We start from the raw sequence: 13,090 nt of genomic DNA, 5'->3' as shown, positions 1-13,090 counted from the left end.
TGTTGATAGTAAGTCTATCATACAGTTCAGTGTGTAGATAGATGTGTATTCTGACCTCCTCACAGGTCTCTCCCTAGACAGGTGTCGTTGGACGGTCAGTCTGTGTCCCAGGAAGCAGCCTCTGAGGAACTCCGCCCACCCATCCCAGGTGTCCAACCGTAGAATAGCCCCTGGGAGACAGAGACAAATGCAGGTTGTCCTCCTGGTTGCCATGAACCAAGAATGTGTTCCATACAGTCCATTTGTCTCTGTGTTACATCCATAAGGTGTTGAGCCAGAGGACCATTGATCTACTGCACAAGGAAGGCCATACCCAGGTCAATGGCGTAGTCGTGCAGCCGGTTGCAGTCGTAGAGTTGCAGGCCGGTGGGAGAGCTCAGTCTGAAGGAGCTGACGGGAAGCCCACACTGCTGGGACACCAGGGTCATGAGCCTGGCCACAGACGTACTCAGGAGAAACACAGTGCCCAAGACTGAGAGGGTCTCCCCCGTCACGGCACTGAACACACGCACCACCGGCTCCCACTGAAGTATAAGACCATGGACATACAGTAAATTCACTTGTTTTACATAAATACCTATGTTGTGTTTATACACCGAGTAAACAAAACATTATGAACACCTGTTCTTTCCATGACAAAGACTGACCAGGTGAATCCAGGTGAAAGCTATGATCCCTTAATGATGTCACTTGTTAAATCCACTTCAGTGTAGATGAAGGGGAGCGGACAGGTTAAAGAATGATTTTTAAGCCTTGAGACAATTGAGGCATAGATTGTGTATGTGTGCCATTCAGAGGGTGAATGGGCAAGACAAAATATTTAAGTGCCTTTGAACGGGGTAGTAGGTGCCAGGTGCACCGGTTTGTGTCAAGAACTGCAATGCTGCCAGGGTTTTTCACACTCAACAGTTTCCTGTGTGTATCATGAATGGTCCACCACCCAAAGAACATCCAGCCAACTTGGCACAACTGTTGGAAGCATTGGAGTCAACATGGGCCAGCATCCCTGGGGAACGCTTTCAAACACCTTGTAGAGTCCATGCCCCAACGAATTGAGGCTGTTCTGATGGCAAAAGGCGGGGTGCAACTCAATATTAGGAAGGTGTTTCTAATGTTTGGTACACTCAGTATATATAAGTTAGGAGTCATATAATTACAGGGGTAAGATGAAGTGGCTCCTTTGCACTGATCTTAGGTCTGGTTTGTGTTTTTACTGCTAATGGTAAAGGTTAGGATTTGGTGAGAGTAAACTGATCTGTGCCCAAGGGCAATTTCTATCCAGAGACAAATCAAAGGTCCGTGCTATTTAAATTTATAATCTACCACCATCTCGTGGATCAAACTTGTAACAACATTTTCTAATTCATGTGCTGTACTGAGTTTTGTTCTATCACATTGAACACTAATCTGGGTGCAGATTAAATTGAACACTAATCTGTGTGAAAATTAAATTGAAGACTAATCTGGGTGCAGATTAAATTGAACACTAATCTGGGTGAAAATTAAATTGAAGACTAATCTGGGTGCAGATTAAATTGAACACTAATCTGGGTGCAGATTAAATTGAACACTAATCTGGGTGAAAATTAAATTGAAGACTAATCTGGGTGCAGATTAAATTGAACACTAATCTGGGTGTAAATTAAATTGAAGACTAATCTGGGTGCAGATTAAATTGTTAACAGAAATATTATGAATATGTATTTCAATGAACCCAAAGGGCCTCTTCTTCTCCTACTATACGGCCTGCTGTGCTCTACTGTACTCTGCTGTACTCTGCTGTACTCTACTGTACTCTGTCTGCTGTACTTTACTGTAGTCTGCTGTGCTCTACTGTAGTCTGCTGTACTCTGCTGTGCTCTACTGTACTCTGCTGTACTCTGTCTGCTGTACTCTGCTGTGCTCTACTGTAGTCTGCTGTACTCTGTCTGCTGTACTCTTCAAATTTAAAATTTGAAGCAGAGCTTAATTTGTAAATTGGGAGGTGCCAGAGGGGGGGCTCTGTGGTACAACCCCTTGGGTTGTGCCGTGGCGGAGGTCTTTGTGGGCTATACTCAGCCTTGTCTCAGGATGGTAAGTTGGTGGTTGAAGATATCCCTCTAGTGTTGTGGGGGCTGTGCTTTGGCAAAGTGGGTGGGGTTATATCCTTCCTGTTTGGCCCTGTCCGGGGGTGTCCTCGGATGGGGCCACAGTGTCTCCTGACCCCTCCTGTCTCAGCCTCCAGTATTTATGCTGCAGTAGTTTATGTGTCGGGGGGCTAGGGTCAGTTTGTTATATCTGGAGTACTTCTCCTGTCCTATTCGGTGTCCTGTGTGAATCTAAGTGTGCGTTCTCTAATTCTCTCCTTCTCTCTTTCTCTCTCTCGGAGGACCTGAGCCCTAGGACCATGCCCCAGGACTACCTGACATGATGACTCCTTGCTGTCCCCAGTCCACCTGGCTGTGCTGCTGCTCCAGTTTCAACTGTTCTGCCTTATTATTATTCGACCATGCTGGTCATTTATGAACATTTGAACATCTTGGCCATGTTCTGTTATAATCTCCACCCGGCACAGCCAGAAGAGGACTGGCCACCCCACATAGCCTGGTTCCTCTCTAGGTTTCTTCCTAGGTTTTGGCCTTTCTAGGGAGTTTTTCCTAGCCACCGTGCTTCTACACCTGCATTGCTTGCTGTTTGGGGTTTTAGGCTGGGTTTATGTACAGCACTTTGAGATATCAGCTGATGTACGAAGGGCTATATAAATAAATTTGATTTGATTTGATTTGTGGTACCAGAACTAATGAGAAAAAAGATCACCTATTATAATAGAGCATTGAACGCATATCATCACATTTGGGTAGAGCAGTAGAGTAGAGCCATTTACAGTAGGTGAACACATGGGGAACATTTTTAGTAGCCTAGGGTCCGGGAAAGTGTTGGCCTTTTTAAAACCGCATTTCGTGCAATTCTACATCCTTTTACATGACTGGAGACTTTTGCATTATCTTTTTTTAATCCGCACAAATGATCGAAATGGCAGGCTACTTTGACACTGACAAACTTAGTATCTGAGATCAATAAAAACGACCTTGTCTTGAATCCATCAATAGCCTATAGGCCTAGGTTTGTGGAGAAACATATAGTAGGCTACAATATGAGGAGGAAATTAGTCCTAAAAATGCTTTCCAGTTTCACTGACTCACCCAATGATGCGCAGCTCACTCGCTGGAGATTGTCGATGCGCTCGTGTCAAAAGCCTATCTCTCCCTCTCTCTGTTTTGTAAAACAATGTTTGGGTTTTGATCAAATATTTTGGTAGTCTACAGCATAGTCTTATCTTTTCAGCAAGAGTCATTGCTTTCCAACCTGTTTTCCCTCGATTGTATTTGAAATATTGCAAAAGGCCTGTTTTGTCTGCCTGCTGTTTTTTCACTGACAGATTTGCCTCGCGTTCCCGACTGTAGGCTATTCTTTGTTATTGGGCTACAATCCGCAGCTAGGCTATTTAAAAAAGAAGCTATTGGTCCTCTGTAGCTAAATTATAGGGCTTCTCATGACGTATTAGGCTATTCTGAATGATTTCATTTATTTCTGAACAGACAGCAGTAATTCCGTAACTTTAGAAAATTCCTCCAGAACCCTTCATGCAGCTATGATTCTATAAGGAAACAAATGATGAAGTGCAACTCTGGAGAGATGAGGGGGCAGGATAATTGACGAAGAGGCAACTCGAATGAACTTTGATCGCTTTTATTATAATTGTTACATAGCAAAAAGTGAAAATTATTTTTCATGGCACGAGAGGTACCGGATTCGGCCAAATAGGTTCCGGAACAAAACAGTCCAGAATGGAAAGGTGCCGGATCTTGTTCTGGCATGATCCGGCTCAAATTAAGCACTGATTTGAAGTACCTAAGCCTCTACCTGCTGAGTATAAAGATTATTAAACTAGATTCAGTGGGTTTGTCATTCACAGTACTGATGAAAAATCAAATACGTTTGATCTAAATGTGGGTATACGAGGACATCTAGTGGTCACTGGATTTAAAAAAAAAAATTCATGCAAGCTATCTTTGCACTAGCATGCGATGCCATATATTTGACGCAGGTATTTATTTTTCAACATGTATTGTCATTGACTGGAACAAAATATAATTGTATGAGCTATGCCTCTGTGTCCCGGCGTTGTTGTACCCCTCTACTATCTGGCTTGGTGGGGCGATCTCGTTCTGCATGCCTGCTTCACTGAGATACAATGTGTCGTCATGCATTTGTGCATGCACGCTGTTAACGGTCATACCCGTCTTGCTAGCTAACTTAGCTAGCTCATCAACCAGTATTTTATTCGCTTTTTCTGCACGATAGCACTTATTAAAGCCTTGAAACTCATGGGGACCTCACTGTTACCACGGGTCATCGAGCTAGCCCTTATTTGGCAGCAGGGTTGCATCGGTTTCCATTGGATTTGACAGCTTGTTAGGCTGGCTAGCTAGGTAGCTAATTCGCTAACGCGAACTGTTTATCACGTAGCAGCCTATGCTGACTAGCATCGCTAGCAACTAGCTAACATGGATAAAGTCTAGTCGTGGGTCCACAAAATCAAACAAATGGTACTGAACTGATGACAAAATCATGTTTCGAAATTGTAGTAGCTATTTATGTTTTTTTTGTTGTTGTTGCTTAATGACATTAAGACAACCGGTCACGAATGTGGAGCCACGCCCTAAAATAACATGTGACCACAAGGCGTTTGTGACACATTCATGCGTTCCAATTTTGTCATAATTGTCTGTAGGTTCTAAATTGCTTATGAGCTTGGCTTCCCTTCAGAAAGTAGCTGATTCTTGTACTCTACAGCTGTATTTTCCTACAGTTACTAATAATACTAGCAACAAAACAGATTTCATTCCTTAAAATGATTTTGCCAGATGGAAGAAAATAATAAGGTAGGCCTAAACTGTAATAAGATATACCTTAAAGACTGCTTGTGTTTAATCCTGAATCCAGTTGCCCCTCTTGTACTGGGATAAAACAATAGGCAAGCCATGAACCTTATGGAGGAGTACATGTGTTTTGTAGACACACCTGGGTTCTAAACTGGCTGAGGTAAACATTTTAGGAAAGCCTGGGTTTTTAAATCCCGGTGAAAGCAGATATGTCAAAGTTTGTCAATGTCTTGTTGCCCTTCTATTTAGATGAAACTAGCGAAAAGGATCATTTTGCTTCTCTTAATCCACATTTTCTAGCAAAAAAACATGTTCATGCTTTAGGGCTGGTGGGCTGCATATATATTGGTAAAATATAAAGTGGGGGGGGGGGGGGGGGGGGCGTAGTGGATATAATGGGGTATAGGCCTAACTGTTGTTTTGAGGGTGACATTTCAACCACAGGATGATGTCATCATTGTAAACTAAATTCAGCATAGCCAAACCTTGTATAAAATAGGTTGAATTTGTACCTTTGAAACCATGTCAGATTTTCAACATTATATACACTTTCAGAAAAAAACAATAGGCAGCACCTCAGCCCGGGATCGAACCCCATCCAGGGTTTTAACTACACCCAGCCCTGCTTAGCTTTAATATGTCACTGACTACTACCAATATGCTATTGTGAGAATTATTATTGAGAGATCTCTTATTAATAACAAAATATATTCCGTGTTAATATCGAAGTCATTCTAAGGGGTAGGTTTGACAAAGAAAATGAGTGAGTGAGTCTTTGACATGAAGACAGTGGTTAGATTCTGCCATTGGGACTGCTCTGATGTTTCCATTCTCTCCTGGTTATGACCATAGAGCCTTGTCCCAGTCTCTAGACCTGCCTGTCTGTGTGGTGGATGACCACCTGACCTCTGAAGCTGTCAATGAGATGGTAAGTTGACCTTGTCATTTCATATTACAACATTAATCCAATAAAATGTTATAGTGATGCTATCATTGGCAATGTTGACGTACCACAACCATCTCTGTTGTGTTGCAGTTGTTTAATTGGCCCAACGTTGCCAATGCTCCTCCACTCTTTAACAGTTAATAATTATTTCAGTATGATATTTGTTGTATATGTTAAGTTTGACTCTGTTGGTGCCATTATTTGAGACTCATAATGTTTATTTCTACCAGAAGCAAAGCAGCACTGTGGAAACCACAGAATAATTATTTCAGTATGATATTTGTTGTATATTAAGTTTGATTATTTGCAATATAATTACATTTCTACCAGGAGCAGAGCAATTGTACCAGGAGCAGAGCAACCTCAGTGATGGAAACCACAGAAGAGGGGAAGCTCAACAATGTGGAACATCTGACACTTATGGACTTCCTTCAAAACCTAACTGAGAAGTATGTTCTGTTTTCTTTGGTACTATCACACCTTCAAGGAAATAGGATCAAATTAGAAACTGATCAATCTGAAAAAAATGTTCAGTGCTAGAAAAGTTGTCACATTGAAATTTTGCCAAAACAACTGACACAAAGCAAGTATAACTTCACAATCAGGCAAATAATTAAATAAAAACTATTCTGCCACGCATCCTGATATGACAACATTTATAACAATATTGTTTTCAGGCAATGGAGGGGGATTCGTGAGGGCATGTTTGACCCGGTAAGATCATGTTACTGACAATTTAATCAGATTACCATGAAAACTCTGCCTAATGTTTAACCTTGTTCATAAGCTTTTGAAAGACGCACTATGCAACATTTTAAAACACTTCTTCTGTTTCTGGAATACAGCTGACAAAACAACAGCTTGCCGGCTTGTGTCTGAGGATTGTCCAGTTTTTATCGGACAAGCTGATGCAGATCATCATCCCAGGTCTTTACGAACTACTGGGCATCCAAGATGCTGCCTCCTCTCCATTGTTACAGAGATCTCTCACAGCGTCACTCACCAGTCTGTTAGACGATAAGACTAACACCAAGTCCCGCGTGAGATTTACTGAGGCTGGTGTACCTAAGAGGCCAGGCAGTCGAAAGTCTTACAATAGCTTTCGCATCCCGACTCCCTACCCTTCCTCCAACTGTATGGAGCAGGAAGAGGAAGAAGAACAGGAATCACAACTTAAGTTCAAGGAGATTTACCTGACTAAGGGCAGTCTGGGCAGTGGAAGCTACCTGCCCAAGGGGGCCATGAGGTATGTTCTTAAAGGGAAATTTAACAACTTCATATTCATCTCCAGCATCACCATATGTGAAAATTACACATTTCCATGCTTTGTAGTAAAAAAAATATAGAGGGACGTAACTGTTTCCAATAGTGCTGAGAAATTAGTGCTTTTTGAGGTTGGTTTGGTTTCCATTCAAATATTTAAAAAATAATCACGGTTTTGGATTTCAATACTTTTTTTAGACATTGAATGCACTATGGATTATGTGTGTTGAATGCTGTAACAACACATAATAAAACAATGAATAAAAGTCCCATGATGGTAGTGACTGTCCATTACTGTTTATGACTTATCAACCATCATTTACTTTCTCATATAAAATATTTATTTGATGACTTTATTATTTCATTCCAAGTCATCAACTCATCTCTATAGAGCTGCTGCTTATCCTGTCTGACAAAATCACTATTTTAGTAGTTCTTCTAAGTAAATAAGACCTACTTTTATGACCGCTGAACACCAACTGTCAATCACTTAGATCATGTATTTCCAGGTAGAGAATCCTCGCAACGCAACTGCTTTTTATCTCTTTCATGCATTCTCTCGTCTCTCCGTCTCAGTCAATGAGGTTTCCGTATCTGCTCCACACAGAGTGGACAAGTAAGTGGGCGTGCAATGGATTATGGGAATTAATTGCCATATTTTCTGTGCTAAACTATGTAGAATATTGGCCTGTTGGAAACTACAACTCCCTACTACATTGCATAGTTTGTGCTTGATCTGATTTATCTCTACAGAAACTGAGCATCGAGCTCACAGAAGAAGAAAAAAATTAACTATATGGAATTCAAATAATTGAGCCGACGTCGGTCAATTAGTTGTTTAAAAACCGAAAAATAACAAAAATGTTGGTTAAATGCTCAGCTCTAGATTCTAATGACATCATCAGTGTGCATCGTGTGATTTTAACCAATTATGAGTAGGCATTGCCTACTAATTGGTTGATGATGTCATAGAAAACACTTATCTTCCTCTATCTTTTTTACTACAAAACATAGAAATGCCCGTTTTTCACATATGCTGATGTTGGGGTGGTGCTGGAGATGATGAATATGAAGTTGAAACATTTAGAAATTTCCCTTTAACATTTCTTCAAACTGCCTTGTATTTATGATTGTCCTTGAAGTTATTAGAAGTTACATTATTTGAAGTTTATAGCAATTTGGATTTTTGTAGAGGATAGATGTTGCCAGGATATATAGATATCTACAGGCCAGTTTCAATACAAATGACTTATACAAAATACATTTTATTGGGCTTTAGAAATTAAGCAGTTAGGCTGACATCACACTAAGGTTTTTTCTCAGAGAAACAGCAGCGTTTTCCTCATTGTTTTCAATGGTGCAGATGTATTTGACACACTGAATGTGCATCACAGCCTTACATATTATTTGTTTGACTGTGATGATTTCTGCTGTTTTTTTTTCCCAAGGACTCTAACCTCTCTGTCTGATGTGCAGAAGAAAACAACCAACTCTGAGATGCTACAAGTCCTCTTAGGTGTCTCAGAGGACACCCTCGTCACCTGTGTGCAGGACAGCCTGCAAGGTTCTCTCTCCAAACTTGCATGCATGTTCAATTCTCCATCTGGAAGTGCAGGCTCTATGATGCTAACCCCTGCTGTAATGTCAGAGTTGGCTAAAGATGTCAAGTCGGCCTTATCAGTGGTCGTTAAGAGTGCCTCCGCAAGTCAAACCTCTCTAGTGACACCGGTAAGGGGAGACTCACAGACCAAGGTGACTGAAAGCATGGTGAGAGAGCTGGCTGCTAAACTTGAAAAAGTTGACCAAGAGAGCAAGAGTCTAACAGGGCAAGTCATGACCATGATCTCTGACACAATGGTGGCTTTTGTTGACGAGAACGAACAGAATTTGCTGGAAGATCTGAAGGACAAGATCACGTTTTTGGCATCGCATGTTGGCTTCATTGAGGATCTTGATGCCCTGATAAGGAAATACGAGAGCAGCTACAATATTAGTGAATCTGGTTCCTCCTGCACGCTCACATCTAAGAGCATCCAAAAACTCTCTAGCCGGGAGTTTCAAACATCAGCAATACAAGCAGTGAGTGGAGTTCTTGACAAAAAAGTCAGTAGTTTGAGCTTTCCTAGTTCAGTCAATCAGTCTGAGTTAACAGGTGCTGTATCAGGTCAAACATTGTCTGGCATTGTAAAGACAGAGTCAATTCACCCAGTGGGCTCAGCAGCGTCAGTAGTTGTTAAGACTTTCGTGTCAGATATGAAGTCCTTGGCTGAATCTGAAGAGAGTCCCCAACAGAAGAGTGCCTGGTCTGCTGCTGTTCACATTTACCACAGCATCCAAAACAACTTGAAAGATTATTTCAGCAAGCTTCAGCGATGTGCCTTAAAGAGCATTGTCACATCTGATGACAACATCACAAATGCTGAGTTTAAGGAGACAGTTCCACTTCCTTGCTTAAACATGAAATATAGGCCCAGTAAGAGTGAGCCTCAGTTGCCAGAGTCCACTGGTGCAGTTACTTTACAAAGAGGCCTAAGTGAGTGCTCAAAACTTCTTTGGGCAAAAACTGAGTCAGAAGAAAGCAAGCTCCTTCTGACAACTTGCACCAAAGAAGTCATCTCAGAGCTTCTGGTCTTGTACAAGACTGCAATGTCAAAGGAGGACGCCCTGTACACTGTTGGAGAAAAAGGATCAGGCTTCTCTATTGAGAGAGAGAAATTTGTAGAGGGTGTTCTGGCTCAGCTTGGGGATATTGCCCATTCCAGGGCCTCATCACCAATAGTATGTGAGTTCCCCTGTCAAATTGAGGACAGCAGAAGTAAGGCCACAGCTTCTTTGACCAGTCTGTTAGATTGTATTAGAAAACTCTCAAGTGAGGAATTTAAGAGAAATGCCACTCAAGCAGTGAGTGAGTTCCTAGTTAAAAAGTCCACCAGTAGCTTAACTAGTGCACAGCCTGCTTATTCTGTAGCATCCAGGTCTTGTTCCATTCAAAACCAGTACACATGGTCAAATGATATTTGTGCGGATTCTGCTGCCTTTGGCATCATTGAAACATTTGTGGAAGACCTGCAGAGCTTGGCGCAACCTGCAAAAGTAGAGGAGAGAGAACCTGACCTCCAGGAAAATGCACAAAAGCTACAGAGCAGGATCTGGTCTGCTACCACTAGTTTATATAACAATATTCAGAAGACATTAAAGGACTTCATCATTCATCAGCGGAGGTCAGACATGCTGAGCAGAACGTCTAGTCATATACCCACAGAGGACTCTGGACATCTTGGGACTAAGGAGCACATTTGTTTGGCAAGCCAGGACTTGAGGCAAGCTAGTAAGAGTGTGCCTCACTTTCACAGTTTGAACCTTGAAGTGGCTCTACACAGGGGTGTCAGCGAGTGTTCAAAACTTCTCTGGACTGAAACAGACAAGGCTCTACTGACCAATAGTACCAAAGAGGTCATTTCAACAATCTTGACCTCATGCGAGGATCAGGCATCAAATGCACCTTGCTTCTCCACAGTAGGAAAGAAAATATCTGATATGTCCCTTGAGGTCAACATGTTGGTAGGTGGTGTTCTGTCTCAGCTGAAGGACATCTCCTTGTCAAGGTCCCCAACACCATGTGAAGACATGTTTGAACGTCTCCAAGGTTCTCCTGAGCGAACCTCTCCAGTAAGTCTAGATTGCAGCACGGCTGCCTCCAAAGGCATTGCATCTTCCCACAGTCTTTCAACAAAGAGCCTCCAAAAACGTTCTAGTCATGAGTTCCAAACCAAAGCTGAGAAAGGAGTGAGTGAGGTCCTCTCTAGATCATTTAACATTGTGGAGGAAGGTACAACAGATAAGTACCTCCAGTCTGTATCTACATCCACCACATCTACTGATATTATACAAACCATGGTGAAAGACCAGCAGGAGCTCACCCAGACCACCCAATCATCTGACATGGTATCTGGAACCTCCCTGCTCACCACTGGACAGGTTTCTGAGAAAAGAATCTGGTCTGTGGCTCATAACATCTACAACAGTCTGCAAAGTAAGATTACGGAGTTTCTCAGAAAAGATCTTCAAAGATCAGACACAACACTTGGTTCAATCCAAATCTTTACATATCAAAGCAGTCCTGCATCACAAAGAGCAAGTCTCGGCCATCTTGAGGTCAACCAGAGCAGTGTTACACCTGGTGTAAACGATGCCTGTGTGGACATTCCGCACAAATTACTACCTAAAACCACTGAGCTCTCAGGATCCATGCTGGAGGATATTGACACGATCCGTTGTAGGAGTGCTGACAGCCAAAATACAAGAAATACCTCTTCTTCACGCTCTTCCATCTCTCTAACACCTACTTCAAAATTAAGGCAGTCGAAATGGCACTTTGCCTTACCCGGGACTCCCATCCCCACTGAGTTTCCTGCTCAGATTGACTTTCCCATTGTTAGAAACACAATCATTGACGACTTCTTTCACACAGAGGACTTACTTCCTGTAACCTTTGTGGACAAAGTCAGGCAAGCTGCTGGGGTGGTAGTGGACATTATGGTGGAAAGTGTTGAGAACACACAGGAAGATGGACAGGGTGCTTCACATCTTGACGACCTCCGATCTGCTGTTAGGAAATTGAGAAAAATCATTTCCACTTGGACCATCCACATTTTCAGCCATGAATTGGTGGATAAAGTGATAGCCCTTCAGGACAGCCACAGCACTCCACAGGTCTTAACATTGGCAGCAGCCAGAAGTGCTTCAGACTCCATTCTTTCAAGGCTGAAATGGGGAAAGGAACAATGTGCCATATCCAAGGAGCTCTCCTCTCAGCTTCTCCAGATATTTGCTGAAGAGACAGTGAAGTGCTTCCTGAGACAGTGGTCAGATGAATATGAAAACATAAACTTTGATGTTTCAGTCCAGAACGATCCAAAGACTTCTACTTGCATGGTCATTCTTCAAATGATCACCAAAGCCACTGCTAAATGTTATTTTGAGTCCGCTACCAGCGTGGCCACCAGTGACATTGTAGAAGGCGTGTTTGATTTGGAAAGGGATACCATCAGCAGTACTGGAGAGCAGGTCCTCACCTTCAATACAAAGGTATAGTACACATACATCTTTCATGAATAACACTGCTGTTGACCTTTTATATGATTCTTTGTGTCATGGCATTGCACTGCTTCTTTGCAGTTGATATGCTGTACTTTAAGATATCGAAAACATTTCAGTTTGTTTTAATGTGCCTTTTCCCACCAACCAGGGTTCCAAGAAAGTTAGAAAGGACCACTGTCCTCAAGAGTCTCTGGAGTACCAGCCCCAGAACATTTCCCCTACTGTGTACTTTACAGGTAAGCCCTGCTGCTGTTTAGGCTGCTGCTCAGTCAAGACTGAGACATTATCCCTTTACCATTCCACTAATTCATTTGGAAAGATGTTGTACTCCTCTGAGTTGTTACCTATGACATACTGTACTGTGGGCTGGGTGGTAGCCTAGTGGGTTAAGAGGTTGGGCCAGTAACCGATAGGTTGCTGGTTCAGAATCCCTGAGTTCACGAGGCAAAATCTGTCAATGTGCTCTTGAGCTAGGCACTTAATCCTAATTGCTCCTTGTAAGTCTCTCTGGATAAGAGTGTCTGATAAATGAGTTAAAATGTAAATTGATGGCATGCTGGATGGTCTTTTGTTGCAGAGACGATGACAACATCTCATGGCTCCTTTTCTCCAGAGGGAATTTATGATATCGCATCGTCCTTCCCACTTGAAGAGAAGAGTCGCAAACCCTCCCTTTTCACCAGATTGTCTAGATCCATCACGAAAGGCTTTCTCAGCCCATTCAAATCTTCAAGGAAAACCAAATTATTTAAATAAATTCCTCATTATAACAACGAGAGCATTCATTTGTTCAGATGAGAATCTAATCGTATTGGTCACATACGCCGAAAACAACTGTGAGATACTTTATTACGAG

General features: G+C 42.2%; 3 protein-coding genes across 4 annotated transcripts in view; 2 read left to right on the top strand and 1 right to left on the bottom strand.

Moving 5' to 3' along the window:
* Positions 1-3,560, bottom strand: part of LOC110519734 (protein ANKUB1-like) — a 26,592-nt gene extending 23,032 nt beyond the window's left edge. Inside the window, exons 1-3 of one of the 2 annotated variants that reach the window (XM_036988195.1) lie at positions 3,183-3,560; positions 314-524; positions 56-170 (exon numbers count right to left, since the gene is read on the bottom strand). In XM_036988195.1, the coding sequence (XP_036844090.1) occupies positions 56-170; positions 314-428 (230 nt within the window). In that variant the 5' untranslated portion in view covers positions 429-524; positions 3,183-3,560. The remainder of the gene's footprint in view (positions 1-55; positions 171-313; positions 525-3,182) is intronic. The other variant, XM_036988230.1, reaches the window with a different exon arrangement.
* LOC110515722 overlaps positions 1-12,376 on the top strand; it is a 26,165-nt gene extending 13,789 nt beyond the window's left edge. The window contains exon 6 of the mRNA XM_036987796.1: positions 12,202-12,376. The gene's annotated coding sequence lies outside the window, so the exon portion shown is untranslated. The remainder of the gene's footprint in view (positions 1-12,201) is intronic.
* On the top strand, positions 4,758-13,090 carry LOC110515173. The gene is made up of 8 exons (XM_036987470.1): positions 4,758-4,925; positions 5,778-5,853; positions 6,202-6,320; positions 6,549-6,585; positions 6,717-7,117; positions 8,583-12,222; positions 12,383-12,470; positions 12,812-13,090. Exons 2-8 carry the CDS (start codon positions 5,851-5,853, stop codon positions 12,988-12,990), a joined length of 4,467 nt encoding a protein of 1,488 aa, XP_036843365.1. The 5' UTR covers positions 4,758-4,925; positions 5,778-5,850; the 3' UTR covers positions 12,991-13,090.

The sequence above is a fragment of the Oncorhynchus mykiss genome, chromosome 1 (assembly GCF_013265735.2).
Source record: "Oncorhynchus mykiss isolate Arlee chromosome 1, USDA_OmykA_1.1, whole genome shotgun sequence".
Taxonomy (NCBI): Eukaryota; Metazoa; Chordata; class Actinopteri; order Salmoniformes; family Salmonidae; genus Oncorhynchus; species Oncorhynchus mykiss.
The sequence above is the reverse complement of the archived record's forward strand: the minus strand, read 5'-3'. Positions and strand labels throughout refer to the sequence as shown.

Excerpts from the sequence above, each read along its gene's own strand:
- LOC110515173 (XM_036987470.1), top strand. Across the intron at positions 6,321-6,548 it reads CTTCAAAACCTAACTGAGAA|GCAATGGAGGGGGATTCGTG; the intron begins GTATGTTCTGTT and ends TATTGTTTTCAG. Across the intron at positions 7,118-8,582 it reads CTGCCCAAGGGGGCCATGAG|GACTCTAACCTCTCTGTCTG; the intron begins GTATGTTCTTAA and ends TTTTTTCCCAAG.